General features: G+C 37.9%; 1 protein-coding gene across 1 annotated transcript in view; it reads right to left on the reverse strand.

Moving 5' to 3' along the window:
• Positions 1–650: 650 nt before the first annotated feature.
• Mtf2 (metal response element binding transcription factor 2) overlaps positions 651–20,675 on the reverse strand; it is a 41,538-nt gene continuing 21,513 nt past the window's right edge. The window contains exons 7-15 of the mRNA XM_057772737.1: positions 18,487–18,582; positions 17,222–17,290; positions 15,996–16,119; positions 12,236–12,303; positions 10,571–10,741; positions 6,695–6,800; positions 6,501–6,553; positions 6,290–6,394; positions 651–3,420 (exon numbers count right to left, since the gene is read on the reverse strand). Coding sequence (XP_057628720.1) covers positions 3,063–3,420; positions 6,290–6,394; positions 6,501–6,553; positions 6,695–6,800; positions 10,571–10,741; positions 12,236–12,303; positions 15,996–16,119; positions 17,222–17,290; positions 18,487–18,582 — 1,150 coding nt within the window. The 3' untranslated portion in view covers positions 651–3,062. The remainder of the gene's footprint in view (positions 3,421–6,289; positions 6,395–6,500; positions 6,554–6,694; positions 6,801–10,570; positions 10,742–12,235; positions 12,304–15,995; positions 16,120–17,221; positions 17,291–18,486; positions 18,583–20,675) is intronic.

The raw sequence follows: 20,675 nt of genomic DNA on the forward strand, positions 1-20,675 counted from the left end.
ATTACACAGTCTCTTTCAACCTCTAGTAACTATTTTAAGCCAGAATATATTCCAACCAAAATTTAATAGTACCTAGCAGGAACACAATAAAGTAACCCAAAACACAATTTTATCCCACACTGGTATACAGGAATCTGAATATATCCATGACAAAAAACAAATACAGATACTTGGACATTAACTCACCTGACAAGTCTGACTTCCATTATATGTATCAGAACTTACAGACTGGTTTGGCGTTCATACAAAGACCAGAAGACTGCTTGAGCTCAGCACTGAGAATTTACAGCTCTTTTGCTGGCTTGTCATTTAGTACCGGGGTCATTACAAAATATTTTAAATCACAAAGGAGAGAGATTAAAATAAGGTCTGCTACTGTGTCTTCTGGAGCTGTTACCAAGTCTCTCTTAGTCTACCTGCTCTTCTGTCAGCCTTTTCCAAACCCTGCGAGTACTTCCACGACGCTGCTCCTAAAAACTCCACTTCTGCCCTGTTGCTGCTTGTTGGGCAGCTGGAGCCTAACTCAAAAGGCTTAGCTTGTCCTCTTCCACGTCTGCCTAGTCCAGCAGCTGCTAAGATTTACAGCTTGCTTGCTCTTTTGTGTTTCTCTTAAATGCTTAAAAAGAAAAAGAAAGAAAGGTATATTATTTTACAATTTTCATTCTGTAGTTTAGGCAAAAAACATTTCAGCAAAAATGGGAATTTTGTTTTACATATGCACCAACCCCTGTGCAGAAGAAACAGTTATGAAGTCTGAAATTCTCTCATATCTGGAACAGGGTAGGACAGAGCAAAGACATACTGTCTTTCAAATACAAAGCTTGATGCAAGCTGTCTAAAAATAAACTTTTTAAAAGATCATTTCAGATGAACACACAGTATTTATTAATGTTATTATGGGAGAAAAAATAAATGAAAGCAAGAGTCTTTAAAGACTAACTCAAGTAAATAAAAGTAAAATTAGAGAATCCTTCCCTCCCTAGATAAATAAAAGCAGTTTACTACTGCACCAGTGTGTATTTTCAAGCAAATACAGAAGAAAAACTCATTAGCTCTTTAAAAAATACACACATTTAATGTTGGTCTGCTTTAATTCTAAGTATAGCAATTTCAAAAATACAAACTGAACATCAGAGCCATGTGAACCACCATGGTAAAAGCAAACAGACATTCACAATAATTACGTCTAGAGACAGTTCAGCTTGGTAAGTTGTCTTCTGCGTGTCTTCAAGAGTCACTAAAATACTGCTGGTGTTCAGTTAGAATTAAAGGATGTGGGGAAATGAGATATGGTACAGCTAGAGCGAATAAGGAATTACATTTTTGCATTACCCCTAGATAAACAAACATTCAAAAATCAACACAATCTCTGTGTATTATTCAAAATATTGCAGCTGCAGGAAAGGCAACCTTAAATTAATAGCTAGGGGAAATCACGTTTTGGTGGCGGTGAACAGAAGTGACAGTTTAATTTGCACTTTGTAAAGCTCATCTATACCTGGTCAACCAGGAACCAAATGCAGGACAACGAAGTTCTCTGCTTCTTTTGGCTATAATGTGACAAGAAAAGTCATCTTTTGAAGATGCTTAAAAGAAATAAAGCATGTTTCTTTAAAAAAAAAAAAGTCAAATAATCAATTAATGGAATAAATAAGCACCAACCCATAGTTTTACCATTCTTTCATCAATACACTTCACAGATTTTTAATTTTGGCAAAAATTTCCCCAATTTTTAGTCTAAAATCCACCACTCATGTAAAAAAGTAAAATGAAGAGCTACCTAAACAATATTTTTCTGTTTACTCTTTGGCTAAGAAAGAAAACAAACAAAACAAAAAGAAACAGAAGACAACTCTAACACATGATAAAAGAAACTTTAACATGTAAAATAAAAATATCAATTTAAATCTTGGTACATTTTATAAAAACAAGAGGTAATGTTGTAATAAAACAGCAGTTAGCCTCAGCTAGCAACACACTGTTTGTTAACCCTGTGCAATCAAACACTTTGTTCATACTACGCTTATTCCAACACGACTAGCAATGACTACAGACAAGCCAGGAGTCGTCACCAGCCTCCTGAAGACGTACTGTTAAAACTCAGACATTTACAATCATAATGTGCCACAAGAAACTAAAAATGTCACTTCTAATAGGATAATGTAGATATCGCTTGGATTTGTTTTAGGTATTCAACAGCGGAGTTACAAGGACTAAAGCAATCTAAAAGCTTATGAACACTGTTGTTCACACCCTTCTTCAGTACACACTGAACTGTTTGACACATTTCTCTTCATACATAGCAAGCAACAGCACCCAATACAAGCCTGAGAAGAAACGCTGCTGTGTAAATACTGCAACTATTCCTGAAATAAGAATCATGGGATATACGCTCCAAAGCTGCCCATTCCCATAATTTGTATTGCATAGGTCACATAATCACACACACATATATACACATGTGTATATATGTGTACATGCAAAGAATATATTAAGACGACAATGAAGTCTAGTCACAGAGCAATTTACAGGCTCAATATATTTTTTACATTTTGCTTGAAAGAAATTTCAATATTTTACAGTCTTTCATTAGACATTATATACACTGCACTTTATGAAATCTAAAGGGTATGAAATAAATTTTTCCAACATTTTGGTAACAAAACACACAATATTTCTCCAAATACTTGTGCTATCTACATGATCTGTTTGCTCTGGTAACCACTAATCACAAAAATGGACTCAATGGAATAATTAGAAAAATTATCTAACACCATGCATGGGTTTAAATCATGTTTAATATCCTATCCTAGAAACATTCTACAAATCTCAAGATTTAAAAAATTAAGTCTCTCCTCTGATTTTTAAAAGATATCTTTTCATGACAACATCCGTAACATTGACAAGTACATGTTAAGGCTAGTATCATCTCCTTTTGTGAATTTTTTTTGTGTTTTCTGCTTGTTTGTTTTTTTAAGAAAGATAGTAAAACCCACATTCTCTCAGGGCTTTAGCCTGGACCACAAGGAAATGAGTGCAGTGAACATAACTCAGTCCAGCGGTCAGGATGCGGTCGCTCCTTCCCACTCCACAAGGTACTGCACCTTCCCGTCGAGCGTCACTCGCCGAGCCAGAACGCGGTACTTCTCACCACATGCTATTCTACCTGCAGCACCAAAATAACTAGTGATGGAGTTTTTCAGGTGACTGAGCTGTAGCTCCTGATCGGCTAAGTTATTCAGGATTTCTGTGTTAAGTTCTTCAAACTGATAAGCTTCTTTGCCTTCATCATCTTTTACAACTTCTGAGTTCTGAGTCTGGAGTGCTCTTCTTGGAAGGCGGCCTCTTCTTCTCCGCAAATGTGGTATTGCAGCAGGCCAAGATCTTCCTGTGCGAGTTCTTTTTCTAGAGTCAGATAATCTAGGGAATGGAAAAGAAAAATCTCCTAAGATGATTTTCTCATCTGGAGTTTTAAAACCTTTGCATGAGCAAAAGGCCGTGTATTGGATTCAGGCAATTAAAATAAAAAAAAAAAAAAAAAAAAAACCCTGAAACGAGGCACAGTCGTAGACAGCAAGCATCACAGTTCTCAACAAAATCCAGGTGTGGGGGTGCACACTTTTAGTCCCAGAACTCTGGAGGTAGGAGCTGCAAGTCTCTGAGGTCAGCCTGCTCTACACAGTGAGTTCCAGGACAGCCAGAGTTACAAGGAGATTGGGGAGGGGGGGGGCAGCTTTACAGAAAGCTCATAGCTTATACATCACGGCCAGGTCACATGTCTCTTAACAAATCCGGTACACTTATAATCTTGGTATTCAGTAGATTGTGGAAGGAGGGATAACATGAGTGTTAAGTTCTGGGTTGCAAAGAGAGCATTTAATGTAGGGCCCTCAAGATGGCTCAGTGAATAAAGGCACCAAGCACCAAACTGACAACTTGAATTTAACTCCCAGAACCAACAAGAAGAAAAGAGAGCACTGACTACTTTATGGCCTCTACACACACAGGCTTGTGCACACCAATGGATGCCATGTGTGTGTAGGTGCCCAGGAAGTGCAGAGAGGACACCAAATCTCTTGAAACTAGAATTACAGGCGGTTGTAAGCTGGCTGATGTGGGTGCTAGGAACCAAACAGAGGTCCACTCTAAGAATAGCGAACACTTTGAAACCACTGAGCCATCTCTCTAGGAAAAAGGAAAAAAAATTAATGAGAAACGCACCGTTTGAATTCTAAAAGTGAAAACATTCAGATGAGTGGTGACACCGACAATTTACAGGCTCTGCTCCTCAAAACCCAAGGTTCACGTGAGTCACACCTACTGCCAAGTTATTCAATCATCACTATACAATCATCACTGTACAATCATCACTATTTCAATCATCACTGTACAATCATCACTATCTGAAAGGAAATTAGGGCTACAAAGAAAAACTCTGCCACAAAAGAACAAAACCAAACAAAAAAAACAACCTAATGTCCTTGCTCAAGGCAATGCATTACCTGCCCACAGTCAAACAGTCCTAACTAAATGCAATGGGCTAAATAAATAAAACGTAGGACTTATTGAAAAGTAGAGATACAATGAAAAGAAAAGGGGACAAACGAGGACTGTGTGTCTGTGTGTGTGTTTCTATTTGGGGGTGAAGGACAAAGACAGGGTTTCTTTGTGTAGCCTTAGCTGTCCTAGAACTCACTCTGTAAACTAGGCTGCCCTCAAACTCAGAGATCCACCTGCTTCTGCCTCCTGAGTGCTGGGATAAAAGGCGTGCATCCCCACTGCCTGGCGCATCTGTATTTTGAAAGAATAAGTTAAACATTTTTTAAAAATTAGTAACTAAAACTGAAAACCTTATGTAAAGCAAAGGACAGTCAACAAGACAAAATGGCAGCCTACAGAATGGGAAAAGATCTTCACCAACCCCACATCAGACAGGGGTCTGATCTCCAAAATATACAAAGAAATTGGTCATCAAAAGAACAAATAATCCAATAAAAAAAAATGGACTAGAGACCTAAACAGAGAAGAAGAATCTAAAATGGCTGAAGGACACTTAAGGAAATGCTCAAGATCCTTAGTCATCAGAGAAATGTAAATCAAAATAACTCTGAGATTCCATCTTACACCTGTAAGAATAGCCAAGATCAAAATCACTGATGACAACTTTATGCTGGAGAGGTTGTGGGGTAAAGGGAACATTTCTGCATTGCTGGTGGGAGTGCAAACTGTTACAGCCACTTTGCTTATCACTATGGGAATTTCTCAGAAAATTAGGAAACAACCTTCCTCAAAACCCAGCAATACCACTTTTGGGTATATACCAAAAGGATGCTCAATAGTACCACAAGGACATGTGCTCAACTATGATCATAGCAGCATTGTCTATCATAGCCAGAACCTGGAAACAACCATAGTGCTCCTTGACCAAGGAATGGAGAAGGAAAATGTGGTACATTTACACAATGGAGTGCTACACAGCAGAAAAAAAATAATGACATCTTGAAATTTGCAGGCAAATGGATGGAGCTACAAAACTTCATATTGAGTGAGGTAACCCAGATCCAGAAAGACAATTATCACATGTACTCACTCATAAATGGTTTTTAAACATAAAGCAAAAAAAAAAAAAAAAAAAACAGCCTTCAAACCACAATCCCAGAGAACTTAGACAACGAGGACCCTAAGAGAGACATACATGGATCTAATCTACATGGGAATTAGAAAAAGACAGTATCTCCTGAGTAAACTGGGAGCATGGAAACCATAGGAGAGGGTAGAAGGAGAGGGGAGAGGCAGGGAGGGGAGCAGAGAAAAATGTAGAGCTCAATAAAATCAATAAAAAAAAAATTAGGAAGCTAGGAAAACTTGATTTAGGAAACTTACAAAACTCAGAAAGCATAAAAAAGACTCACTCAGGAGGCAGAGGCAGGTGAATCTCTGTGAGGTCAAGGCCAGCCTGGTTTACAATGCTTCCCTTACAGTTATAAAAACAGTGCAGCGTCTCTGGAGAGGAGCTCTTTGGAGCTGTCAACAGTCACACAGGGACACTCCAGGATGGAGCTTTTGAGTTGTCACAAGAACAGAGCTGCCTTTAAGTCACGTATGGTCCCGTAAGTAATCCTCCCTCAGAAAAATAACTCACTGGCTCACCAAGCTTAAAAAAAATTTAATTTAATTAAAACTTAAGAAAAAAATTAAAAAGCCAGGCATTGGTGTCACTTAAGGCACAAAGAGGCAGGCAGTCCCAAGCTGAGTCAAAGGTGGCCTGGTCTACAGAATGAGCACCTACCCGTAATGCCGGGAAATGCTAGATGAGGTAGTTTCTTTTGCACTGGAAGCTCCCATGGGGTCCACATCTGAGGTACCGGATGAGTGTGCAAGCCCCTCAGTTCTCCTGAGACAAGAAAATGCAAATGGTATGACAACTATATTACATAACAATAGAAACACTAACTCCCTCGCAAACAAAATTCCCAGAAAAGAAAAAAGCAACTATTTACCCTATAGAACAAGGTAAATCCAACGCAGGATTCTCTGAAACTGATTCCTTATCCTGGAAATTAAAAAAAAAAAAAAAAATTAAGGAAAAAAAGAAAAGGAATATTCTTAAAGAACAGTTCTGCTTTAACTGGAATAAAACACTCAATCATCACACGAACCTTTCCCAAGAACATTTATAAACAAACCCTCTTACCAAAGGTGGCTCAGCAGTTTTTTGAATCATTTTCCTTGTATATGGGCCAGGAGGACGACCTACAGACTTTTTCTTTCCTTTTTTTTCTATCCCATTGCTTACTTCCCTGAAACAAAGCCAGTTTGTATTTACTCTTTGCAGAAAGCAAAATGACAGTCGCTTTACATAGCTAATTAAACTTTAATCACACTTTTTAAAGTTCCAAGAAAAAGTGTTCTTTACTATAACTCTAATATGCTTATTACTTCAAGATTTTAAAGATAATGAATCACCAGATAGCCATACCAGCTGAATATTATTATTATTATTATTATTGTTGTTGTTGTTGTTGTTGTTGTTTGTTTTTAGAGACAGGGTTTCTCTGTGTAGCTTTGGAGCCTGTCCTGGAACTAGCTCTTGTAGACCAGGTTGGCCTCGAACTCACAGGGATTCACCGGCCTCTGCCTCCCAAGTGCTGGGATTAAAGGCATGCACCACCGCGGCCCAGTTTGGGATTAAAGGTGTGTGCCACTGCGGCCCGGCCACCAGCTGAATTTTAAAACTTTAGTTTCTTACTACTTGGAGAAGACTTTAAAATTTTACAACAAAAAATGACTACAAAATTAGTTGATCTAATGAAAATACCTATATTAAAATTTCAGTATCACCAACTTCTCTTTAAATATATAGTCACGTACACAATATCTCGTGTGTGTATATATGTATGTACATACATGTATGTGTGTATGTGTATATATATATATATATATATATATATATATATATATATATACACATACACACATACACCCTTGGGTGACATGGTCAGAAACAGGATTAAGCCCAAGACAGCAGAACATAAGGAGAAATAAGAAATCTTCCATACTGGACACAGCCACTGATAGGTCAAACAGCAAACAAGAAAATAAAGCAAACAAGAAAATAAAGCTAAGTACTAAGCAATACCAAAGGAAAAAGTTCAATAGTCAAGGGTATCTCTAAAAGAAGAGAACATGCAGAATACAGACTGGATGAAGAATAGCTGCTACAGAAAAGATATAAGGGATACAAAGGTGCTTCCTGTGTGCTGAAGGGCTTCCATCAGAGATTCCCACATAAACAAGAAAGCTAGTAAGATAAAGGATCATGAGGATCGTATCAGGAAAATACAGTGAAAGAAAAAGAAAAGCAACAGTACTAAAGTAGAGTAGAAATAAGATAAAACCAGTAAAAACTCAAGGTGGGCCGGGCGGTGGTGGCGCAAGCCTTTAATCCCAGCACTTGGGAGGCAGAGGCAGGCGGATCTCTGTGAGTTTGACGCCAGCCTGGTCTACAAGAGCTAGTTCCAGGACAGGCTCCAAAGCCACAGAGAAACCCTGTCTTGAAAAACCAAAAAAAAAAAAAAAAACTCAAGGTGGAAGCAAGCGGAAGGGTGACATAGGAGGACAGAGAAGTAGGCCTAGAAGTCAAAAATCTTGAGGAGAAGAGAATGTAACATATGACAGTGGTAACACACACAGTCTTAAGAGGACCAGAAGGAAGCGGGAGTCCTTCTCAGTAGCATCAATTAATCCGAGAGCTACCACACGAAGCATCCTCCTTAACATCATCATAGAATGTGATGTTTGTGGTATTCTTTTTTTCTAATTTATAATAGCAACTGATAATAAAGGACTATATCAAATTGGATAATGGTAGAAATAAGCATTTCCTTTTTAAACAAAACCACTCAGTTGTATGTATTCTACTAAAACCTTCAAATGACTAAGGCAGTCAGTGTTTTGTAAACATATTTCTTACTCTGCAGCATAACTACTCCGAACTTCTCTCTCTAAATTTCCCTCTGCATGTAGCCCTTTTACTCCACACTCCCTTGAGAAAATAAGACTCCCAGCAGTAACTCTGGCCTCTAACTTCTACAGTCATATCTATATTCACCAGAAAGGTGTGTCCTCTGCTATCCAAAGCTATTCTTAGACCGAGGCAACAGAGGTTAGCTTCACTCTCTCCTACACTCAACTTTCTTAGACACTGAGTCATTCTTTTTTTTTTTTTTTTTGGTTTTTTTCGAGACAGGGTTTCTCTGTAGCTTTGGAGCCTGTCCTGGAACTACCTCTTGTAGACCAGGCTGGCTTCGAACCACTGAATCATTCTTAGGACACAAAAACGGATTCCAATTATTTCCCAACTACTAAAATTGCTGCCATGCTCTACTATCATTCTGTCTTCACTTTACAGTCAAACTTCTTAGCTTTGATGACATTTTCCTCTCCACTCTTTTCTGCCTCATTCAGGATTCTTCTATACGCTTTTCTCTTTATTATCTTCATTATTATTCTGAGTATGTTAGTATCCCTAACATGCAGAAGAAGCATATTTTTGTACATGAATCAGGAAGTGCAGATAGTCATACTTCATTCAACTCATTCCAATCTTTACTACTCTAAATAAACGACTTTTGTCAAGGTCACCAATAACAAAATGTTACAGCACCCAGTAAACATTTTCCTCTCGCATTTTACTAGCTTCCAATGCCATTTAATTTATCCACCATTGTTGACTTCCTAACACCAAATGCTCCTGGTCTCCTCCTACAATGCCGGTCGTGCTGCGCGCATCCGTTTATTTCATACCTTCCACTTTATAATTTCTAAGTCCAGACACCACCTGAAGAACCAGTCTCTTCTCTGCTTACTCCCTGGGTCATTTTATTCGTTCTCCTACCTTTAAAGTCAGTCCTGACCTGACCTGCGCTGCTCACGTACAAACAGAAGTCGCCTCCATGGAACTATTCAGATGCCTTGTGAGAACAGAAACAGGAGATGCTCCACCCACCTCACCATCACTTTCCTCCTTATCCTCGGTAAGAAACCAGCATCCATGAGTTGCTCAAACCATAAATTTCGAATCTATTAACTTATCCTTCCCCTTTTCATTCATAAATTTAGTTTAGTAGCAAATCTGATCTCAGTTCTTCTCCTGAAAAGAGATCTCAAACCTATTCACTCCACTTAACTGCTCCCACCCACTCCTGCCCAAGCAAGCATCTCATCTGGACAAAACCAAGTCTCTTTCTTTTCCTACCTCTATTCTAACCGCTCAACTATTCTCCAAATAATTTTTTTAAGGACAATTAAATCTGCTTACACCATTTAAATGGCTACCATTGTTTGGAGGGAACAGGGGATCCCTACCTACGAGCTGCTACGTGATCAAGACCCACCCAATCTTTCAAATATCCAATCCCTACTCTCTAGTCCCATTCACACCAAACTAGTTTTCTGTAGACAACTAGACTATGTCTCATAGCCTCCCCTCCTGCACTCTCTGCCCCTTTATTCTTCAGTCTTTAAATTACTCTAAATTGATTCTCCAAGATCACCTTACATAGCCCTTCCTTAAGCCTCCCCTTTAAGAACAATGTTCTCATCTCTGTTGACCCAGTGGGGTCTAAAACACTGAATTAATTCTAAATGGCATCAAAATGATCATCAATTATTTTACATGTTTATTACATACTTCTCTCACTATAACGCAATCCATTAAGCACAAGGGAAAACTCTGTCTGGTCATTATCTCCACAGCACTGAGAAAGGAAGGCGTCTGACAAAAGTGCTGAATGAACGAATAAAAAGTAAATCAACAACAAGTGAAGATGTAAATATTTTAGTTATTTTTTTAAATCAACTGTCTATTCCTTGAATGCCAATGGCCTAAAATAAATGAGCATCTAGCACATTTTCTCACCTTGTCCAGGAAGGGAATCATAAACTGGGCTTGGAGCTGGAAATTGCCCAGGTCTTTGGCACTCTAATACACTCTAATGCGGCCACATAACACACATCAGTTACAAATAAATAAGCTGAAAGAAAAACTACATCACAGATCAGCTTTTACCTTGAATCACATATTGGTTTGGATGCTTTTCTGCCTTTAATTTTAAATTCATGGGATGTTCCTTCAGGTTCTTTCTCTGCTTTGAAAGCCACATTTGGTGGCACAGGAGGAACACGAATTCGCAACCCAAACAAATGCTTCTTCTTCTTTATTTCTTTCCCAGACATAAACCTATTTTTAAAAAAATTAACTAAAATTTTATAAGCTGCACATTTACATGGAAGACCCTAACTTACAACTTTCAAATTAGGCCCTTATACATGAAAATACCACAAAAGTATTTTCCCGTTGGAGTCTCTGATTCTTATCTACAGGCTTCAGGCTATCAGGTGGAAGGGATAAGACAAAAACAGAAAGTTCCAAGTTCAACTTCTTCTAAATATGGCTTCTGGATTAGGTGTGATGATAGACAGCTACAGTCCCAGTACAAGGGAAACATTTGAATTCAGGTTTTTATGATCACTAGTGTTATGAAACAGGATCTCATTATGAAGGTGAACTGGCCTTGAATCCATGATTCTCCTGCCTCTACCTCCCTCAGGGCTTCTGGCTCTGAATGAACCCAGGACATGGGCAAGCCTGAGCATACATCAGTAACAACCTGTCTCAAATTAATAATTAAATAAGTAACTCCACAAAGCAAGTATTTGATTCCAATAAATTCTATTTCAGAATGTATTTGCAGCACATAAAATCTGACCAGAAATAACTTTTAGAAAGAGTAGACAGAGGTCAGACATGGAGTCGAAAGCAATTTAGACCCTAAAGGTGTGAGTACACACTCTCCCTGGCTACCTTCACTCACAAACATTTTCTTATACCTGACTCTGCTAGAGTCTTCCTGGCCACAAATACCTCTACCTCAGCTGTTCCAAATGTTCTTCCATTGTATGCACCTTTGAGAATGTACAGCTCTCGTTCCTACCATTATCAGCAACAGGTGTAGTTCTGATATTTTAAGATGGAATTAAGAACTAATTCAAACAATATTTTATCAGTACAATTAGCTACTCAATTATTACCTTACAGTTTTTCAAGCTAATTCAAAGATCTAGTTACAAGTAATTAAAATATTACCTAATAAGAAAATATTGTCAAGTTCAAAACAGCAACTTGGGAAAACCAAAAATTTTATAATGCAATTTTAATAGTATGTCTGAGAGTTGCATACATGTATTTATATAAATTTCTTTGGGATTTTGAAAATATTTTCAAGAAATGCAGACATGCTGGTTGTAAAGGAGGGTGGTCTATGCAAGAACGTAAGATCTTATCACTGACTCATCACTCAGACCAACACTATTACTCATCAGGAACTGACTAATGGCAATAACCAATCTTAAAAGACACTCATTTTTTTTGCACATTCCCACCAGCTAACAAGATTTTACCTTATCTTCACCATTCTGCATTACAGCATAAGTTATTACTGAAAATGCTTCTTCAGAAAAACAGAATAACGGATATTGAGATGCCTCCCAAACACCCCGTCTCAGAAGTATTACTCTTTCCTTCCCAGCCTCCTAGAATCCCTGCCTTACTATGACCAAGAGAGACTAAGACATTAAAACATTTAAAATCATATGTACTTTTTCCATACACCAATCCTAAATTCTTTATACTCACTATCTCCCTCAGAGGGATATGTAAAATAAATCCACTTACATGGTCTTGTAATCATTTAATGCCTCCAGAACATGCTCATATCTTTCAGATTTGGGTGTGTCTGCCAGCTGCAAAGTATCAATAAACAATTTAGCATACCATAATTTCTTTCATTATTAATATACAAAGCTATAGGATGCAAAGAAAAGTGTACTAACTTGTGTTCAAAAGTCCTAAAGTCTATTCTGGGTCTTCACTGACACTATGTGACCTACCTAGTACCATTTAACCTCTCAAGATTTATTTTCTAAGTTACAAGAGAAATGTCTAAATTTTATACTAATTTTGTTAGTTTGTTACATGAAATAAAATGTATTTGTGAAGCAACTGCACATTATAAACATTAAAGAACTGATATATTAGTTCTGTATCTATATGACCTAGGGAAATAACACCTCTAATGTTACACATAATCTCTAAATAAATCTCTAAAAGAAGCACAAAGCTAGTCCAATGATCAATAAAAACATCCCAGCACTCGGGAAGCAAACAGGTGATCTCTGAGTTCAAGGCCAGCCGGTCTACAGAGCTGAGGACAGCCAGAGCTGAGGGGGAAGGAAGACAGGACACTTTTTAAAATGGCCACGAGGACTGCACTGCAATGCTCCTGAGGTGCAGTTCTCAAGCCTCTACACTGATACCCTTCGGCAAGAGGACTCACTGAACCAGCACTGTGGAGCTCACACATGCCAACCGGTCAGTATTAGATCCTAGGTGATGCTCTCAAGGCCCATCTGGACCTCCACCAGCACCATCCTCCCGGTCTGTCACGGCTGAAAGGCTTCACAATGAATGTGGTTCAAGTCCAAAGCTTCCTCATCGGAGAAGATTCCCCAGTGGAACTCTGTACAGCATTTTCTGCCTGTCTGACTGCTCCCCATTTGGTGAGATGTCTGTTTAACTTTTATATTAGTATGGTACTATTAGGAATGCTTAGGTGAATAAGCCAATCATATTCAAAAGATAAATCTTGTATGGATATCCTAACTGCCAAGCACCTCAGAGTTCATAGGCCATACAAAAGTGAAATGAACCGCTTAAATTCTCCTAGCTAAAAAGACCACCAGAACCTGAACTCAAGTGGTAAATTATACCTTCCTCCCTGTCTGACTGTCCTCCCAATATGAGACACCCAATAACAAGTTTTGAGGACTGAAAATAGGCTCTCACATATCAAAAAACAATGTTCACAGGGTTTGGTGGTGCACACTTTTAATCCCAGCAATCAGGAGGGTAGAGAGGTTGGTAGGTGTTTGTGAGTTGGGGGGGGGGGGGAGAGAGGAAAAGAGAGAGACCAAAACCTTGTCTCAAAATAAAATAAAAAAATTTAAAAAGAAAAAACAGCACATGCTTGACCCTCTGAAGTACACTCTCAGATTCAGAATTTCTATTTAAGGAAGAATGAAATAAACAGACTTTGAAGTTTGCAAGAAAATAAGCCCTAGAAATAGTTCAATCTTTCATCAAGACCACAGTCTCTTGTAAAGAGACCCAGTTATTCATCAACATTAATAGCGGAAAAAACTAAATCACTTACTGAACACCATTTCATAAGCATTATAGTTAGGAAAAGTTCTCTGAAATGCTTCTGCCCCATTTTACAGGATAGCTCTACAAATATCTGAAAGCAGCATTCATATATGTTTGAGGTCAAGTTTCTAATGGTCTCATCATGGGATTTCCTTATATAAACCATCTGACCAATTCCATCTACTTTATCCCCTCTAGATTTGGATTTTAATCCAAATCTAAAATATCAGATGAGCTTTTATCTGATACACACACACACAAACACACTATTGTGCTTAAATTTAATGGCAAAAAGCAGGGCATAGTAGTATATGCTTTTTTTTTTAAAATTTGGAGGGTAGGGAAAGACAGGGTTTTACTTTATAGCCCAATTGGTACCAAACTTTTAACAATAGGTGTGTACAACCATATTCAGCTGACCTTTGAGACAGACTCACCAAACTGACTTGGCTGGCTTTGAACTTGTGACCCCTACTGCAATAGCCTTTGGAGTAGCTGGGGTTACAGGGCTACAACACCAGGCCAGGCTTTATTTTTATTTTATTGGAGATAAAAATTCACTATGCAGACCTGGCTGGCCTAGAACTCTCTATGTAGACCAGGCTGAAATTCAACTCCCAGCATTCTGCCAGCCTTTGCCTCCCAAATGCTGTCATCAAAGCTGTGTGCCAATTTCTGTTTTCAGCTCAAACTTGCAGATATTTTCTCTTGATCCTGACATCCTTTCCAAAAACAAAGACAGAACTTTGGCCCTCTTTTACAAGTTCCATCAAGATTTCCAAAATAGTTCTCTTACTGTTTTTCAAGTCAGTGACAAATCCACTTAACTTTTACTTTAATTAGCTTGAATTTCAGAATCTTATTTGAAATCAATTTATAATTTGTCCATATCAGGTCTATAACATTTGATAAAGCAGTGTTGCATATCTGAAAGAACAATATTTGAATATTTATACCCCGAGGGTTTTTATTGCACTATAAAACTTGGAAATTGACTTATATAAAATATCAAACATTGCCAAGCAGTGGTGGTGCATGCCTTTAATCCCAGCACTTGGGAGGCAGAGGCAGACACATCTCTGAGTTCGAGGCCAGCCTGGTCTACAGAGTAAGTTTCAGGACAGCCAGAATGTCATACAGAGAGGGAAAAAAAAAAATATATCAACTTCCTAGTTTACTGACAACCACCAACAAACCTGACCTCCTATTTCTGAAACCTTTAACTACGATGGTATGAATTGGACTGCTTATGTTATGAGCTAGGTGTTCCACCTGACTGAAAGGAGAAACAAGAATACTACCAACATGCAACTGCATTTCTCTTTCATTTATTTGTTTACTTTTGTTTCTTTTTGTTTGTTTGTTTTTGTTTTTGAGACAGGGCCTGAATATCCTGGAACTCGCTCTGTAGACCAAACTGCCCTGGAACTCAGAGATTTGTTGGACTTGTTTTTGAGATATATATGCCCAAAATGGCCTTGTGAAATTATGATCCTCCTGCATCAGCAATCTGAGTTCTTAGATTGTAGGTATGCAATCACATGCCTAGATCACACTACACTTGACTTTACATTATTTATTTGTTTATTAGTTTGTTTGGGATTTTCCAGGCAAAGTTTCTCTGTGTAGTCTTGGCTGTCCAGGAACTCACTCTGCCCAGCCCCTTGCTCTGTCTTGTTGGGACAGCCCTCACTGTGCAGCAACCCTCCAGCTTCAGTCTCTCCGCTAGGGTCACAGGTGCGCTACACCACATCCAGTTCTATGTTCCTTTCTCAAAAGCTCTTTTTAAAACCAGCATAGGAGACATCAGAAGTCACTTTGTAACTGATTATTCTACTACTGACAGGATCCCAACATTCCTAGACATCAGAGATATGTAAGAGAAAACCAACACTGGTTACTTCTTTAAGATTTTCTATAGAAAACTGAAAAAGAAAGCAAAATTATACATAAGGCACCTAATACAAAGAATTTTTCTAACAGTTCTATTTTTAACTACAATGATTCTTACTTCAGAATATGGAAGAAGTAAATAACTTATTTCCACCATGTGTTCAATTTCCCAAGGCAAGGAACATAAGACAATAAGAGGGCTAGTTGTGATATCATTACCAAAGTTATTTCAAAAAACTAAAAAAAAGAAAATTTTAAACTTTAATTGTCTGATTTGTTCATGTGTCTCCTTTATTTTTAACCAAAAAAAAAAAAAAAAAATTCTAAGACCACCTACCTCTCCAGGGTGCAATCTATCCCAGTTTTCATTAATGTATGTCATAAGCTCAAGTTCAGAGTCAAAGTATTTCTTCTTGTGAATAACACTTAGGTTGTAAAGGCATAGGTGTGCTATATCTACCCTGAAATCCAAAATTAATTAAAATATATGAAAAGTGTTTTTGATTATCTTAAAAAGTCAGTTTTTAATGAAGCCAGTATATAAAACTACTATAATAAAACCAATGTGATATACTTAGGTGGATAGGCAGTCAATAACCTAAATCACAATACAATAAACTATTACATATGAAGAACTAGAAAACACTAGCTTAACTAATGTGGAATAATTATAAACTAAGATGTACCCAAATTACTTCCTAAATGAATTTAAAAAAAGATCTGACACCAGGCGGTGGTGGTGCATGCCTTTAACCCCAGTCTCAGGAACAAAAGGAAGGAAGATCTCTGAGTTCAGGGCTAGTGTGGTCTACAGAGCAAGTTCCAGGATAGCCAGGACTACCCAGAGAAACACAGTCTCGTAAAACCCAAAAAAAGTAAAAGATCTGGCTACAGGAGAAAATGACTGCTGACTAACATCACTGTGTTCTCACTAAAGGCACACTGTACATTGCTGGGCCGTGTGCCATCTGCGTGAGTTAAGCCATTACCCACTCTTAAATATGTAAAGCACAATAAAAATTTGTACAATCTCAGTATACACATTTTATTAGATCTCTAAAATCCCTCACTTACCATAAAAAATTACTACATCAAAGCAGAAATTGTTATATTATTTTATCTGCTTCTCTTGTGACACTCTGAAGGCATGAAAAGCCAAAAATACAAAGAACCTAAACTGAAAGCGCCAATACCTTTCCATAATGAAATCTTATTAACGTTAACAATAAAATGGATAATCCTGGTGAAGATGGCATAAGCCTTGAGGATTACAAAAGAAATAAAAGCCAGGTATAGAAAACGAAATTTTATTTACTTTTCATATAAAAGTTTTTATGGGCTGGAGAGATGGCTCAGTGGTTAAGAGCACTGACTGCTCTTCCAGAGGTCCTGAGTTCAATTCCCAGCAACCACATGGTGGCTCACAACCATCTGTACTGAGATCTGGTGCCCTCTTCTGGCCTGCAGGGATACATGGAGGCAAAATGTTGTAAACATAATAAATAAATAAAAGTTTTTATATGGTATGGCACTTCCTAAAAACATAGAAAAGTCCATTCTTACCACTGTAATGGTAGACGTTTGAGGTATTCTGGTCCAGAACTGCAGACAGAGCAAATAAATGTATAAAACCTAAAAATTGAAAAAAAAAAAGTTTTATACTGAGTATTCAAAGCTGAATATAAGCTAGTTAACTACAGTCAGTATTCAGCAAATGATATAAGGCTTCATAATGTAAGGAACTGGTACACAAATCAAAATGCAGTTTCAGTTATGACACTAACAACAATAATGGTTAAAACTCCTATCTGGGGGTAAGGGAAAACTTCTTTAACCATTAGAGAATTCTAAGTTGACACAGATTCACCAATATTCACACTAATAGCCTATGTGTGCCAAGATCTGTGATGGCTACTTCTATAAGCATTATCTCACCAAAGTTCAAATTACCTGTAATATAAACTCAAAAGCAGATGAGACCAAGGTCAAAAAGACAGTAATTATATACATCTAGATTTAAACCAAGATTTACTTCAAGAGAGATAAGTAAGCCAGCTTTACTGATCTGTCTTAATTTTTCTTCCTACAACTCTAATGTGGGATTCCCCACTGTATGACATGAATATGTTTTATTACCACTGGTTAATAAGCTGCTTTGGCCTATGGCAGGGCAGAGTATAGCTGGGCAGGAAAACTAAACTGAATACAGGGAAAAAGAAGGTGGAGTCAGGCAGTCGCCATGTAGCTGCCCAAGAAACAACATGTTAAGTAACAATGTGATAATTTAAGATGCAGAGCTAGCTAGGAATACGTCTCAGCCGTTGGCCAAACACTGTTGTAATTAATATAGTTTGTGTGTGATTACTCGGGTCTGGGTGGAAAGGAAACAAAAGAGCAGTCTTGATTTACAGATCTCATTGTCCCTTCCCCAATATTCTCACATGGAAAGTACAATTTATCTGCTTTCACAAGTTTTTAAACTTGATATACAAATTGTTTTTAACAGGATCCTATAGCATTTCCCAATTCTAAATCAGAGTATTCCTTTGAGAATCTTGAAGAAAGCTCCCGACAAGAACATTTAGAGAACTATGAAGTGACAGAAACAAATGTGCTCTCTGAGACAATAGCTCAAAGCTTCCCGGAGTAATAGTCGAAAGCACTGAAAGTATAAACAAAGCATGTTTACTGTTTAGTATTTTCCCTCTGAGTTGATTCCATTACACATCACTGTCATAATTATTTTTGGAAACCTGAAACTGCAAAATAACCACAATTACAAAGCATCCATGACAAACCAATCACTGAAATGCAAATGTTCTTCTCACCTATCTCCAAATAGCATTGGCTTTTGAAGGCATTGCACACAAGCCTCATGAAACCACTGCTTACATTTGCAACACTGCAGCATCTTTAAATACCAGCTACCAAAAAGAAAAAAGAAAGTTTAAATTAATACTTTTTAAAACAATATCCTACTATATAGTTCAAGATTGGCCTCCAACTCACAATCCTCCTGACCTCACCGGTGTTGAGATTACAATTGTGCACCACCATTGTTAGCTATTACTACTTATTAATGAAGCGAGGGTTCTTTTTGAAAAAAAAAAAAAACTACATTATATAATAACCAATATAGATCTGACAAAAGTATTATATTTTTGCTATACTTCATACTAATTTTTTCTCCAAAAAATGTTTGTACTATTAATTATTTCATCCTTCCTCTCCCTCTTTTTTTTTTCCTTTTTTTCTGTTTTGGTTTTTCTCTTGTAGCTTTGGAGGCTGGTCCTGGAACTCACTCTGCAGACAAGGAAGGCTGGCCTCAAACTCAGAGATTAAAGGCCTGCGCCACCACCGCCTGGCTCCACCGCTCCCTCTTCTATATGGGAATTTATGTGCTCTTTAAGCAAAACTAATATTTCAAGTCAATAATGTCTTTGATTTCTCTCAGATCACAAGATTCAGAGGGTTTTGCTTTTTGTAGTGAGATCTAAACAGGTCATTACACAATCTACCAATGAGCTACACACCCAGATAGCTCCTTTTATTTTGACTGTTTTCCTTTGAGCTTGTTTTTTAGCGACAGAGTCTCATTAGCCTCAAAATTAAAGATGACGTCAAAACTGGGTCACTCATATCTCCTTAGTACTAAGATGAACTATCCTACCCCTTCAGCCAATTCATGAGGCGCTAGGGGTCAAATCTAGGACTTCAGGCCTGCTAGACAGGCTACTACAGCTGAGTTACATCCTCAGGTCTCTTTCATTATTTTGAGTATCATTCTGAGGTTGACCTTGACCTCTGCTCACAACCACACCCAGCTGTTTAAAAGCCTTTCCTAAAGGTGGGCTCCTATTGCCGCACAGATGAGCTCCAAACTTCTAGACCATCAGAAAACACAGATATTTACAATTCATAATGGTACCAAAATTAGGTTGTGAAGTGGCACAAAAATAAATTTATGGTTGGGGGTTACCATAGCATGAGAAAAACGTGTTAAAGGGTCACAGCATTAGGAAGGTACTAAAGCAATCCCCTTCTTCAGCCTCCTGAGTAACCACAACTACAGACGTGTGCCCTCAGGCCTGCTATGAGTTTATGTGTAGACTGCTTTTCTGTGTATGCATGGAAGCATGGAGAGCTTCACAAAGGCCAGAAAAGGAGCCACTCTCCCCAGAACTGGAGTCATAAGTAGTTGTGAGCTGCCAGTGGGTGCTAGGAATTAACCCAGGTCCTCTGTAGCTGCAAGACTAGAAAATCCTCTTAAGTCACCCAGCATTTCTGCAGTCCTTATTTTTTTATTTTTAGATAGAGGATTTCTCTGTGTAGCCCTGGCTGTTCTAGAACTCACTCTGTAGACCAGGCTGGCCTTGAACTCAAGAGATCTGCCTGCCACATCTCCCAAGTGCTGGGATTAAAGACGTGTGTCACCATTGCCCCTCCAGTCTCTATTTTTTTATTTATGTGCCTATATAGGGTATACGCATGTTCAGTACAGTTGCCCACAAAGTCCAGAAAAGGGTAACTGATCCCCTGGAACTAGAGTTAAAGACGGTTGGTTGTGAGTCACCCAGTGTGGTTGCTGAGAACTCAACTCAGGTCCTCTCTGGGCTCTGTAGGTACTGCGCTCATGTGCACATTATCCATACACAAATAAACCTACATATACATAATTTAAAATCTTAATAAAAAATAAACATAAGACATCCAATATAGCTCTCTAGTTCCTGAACAGTATACTTTGTTAGTAAAATACTTAGAAAAATTACTTGGCAGTTTCTTCTGAAAATTACATATTGATGTATATATACACAAGAACTAATATTTAGGAAACACTAGTAACATATACAGTCTAATCAGTCTCTGAAAAAGCCTCACCTGGGACTCTATCACTTAACTAAAACCTGTCTCTTAATTACTCATTCAAATAATATTAAGTATATACCAATTTTCAAATGCGTAATCACACTAAACATGACATCAAATGAACTGAGACAACTTCACACTCCAGTGT

Source organism: Chionomys nivalis, chromosome 6 (genome assembly GCF_950005125.1).
Source record: "Chionomys nivalis chromosome 6, mChiNiv1.1, whole genome shotgun sequence".
Classification (NCBI taxonomy): domain Eukaryota; kingdom Metazoa; phylum Chordata; class Mammalia; order Rodentia; family Cricetidae; genus Chionomys; species Chionomys nivalis.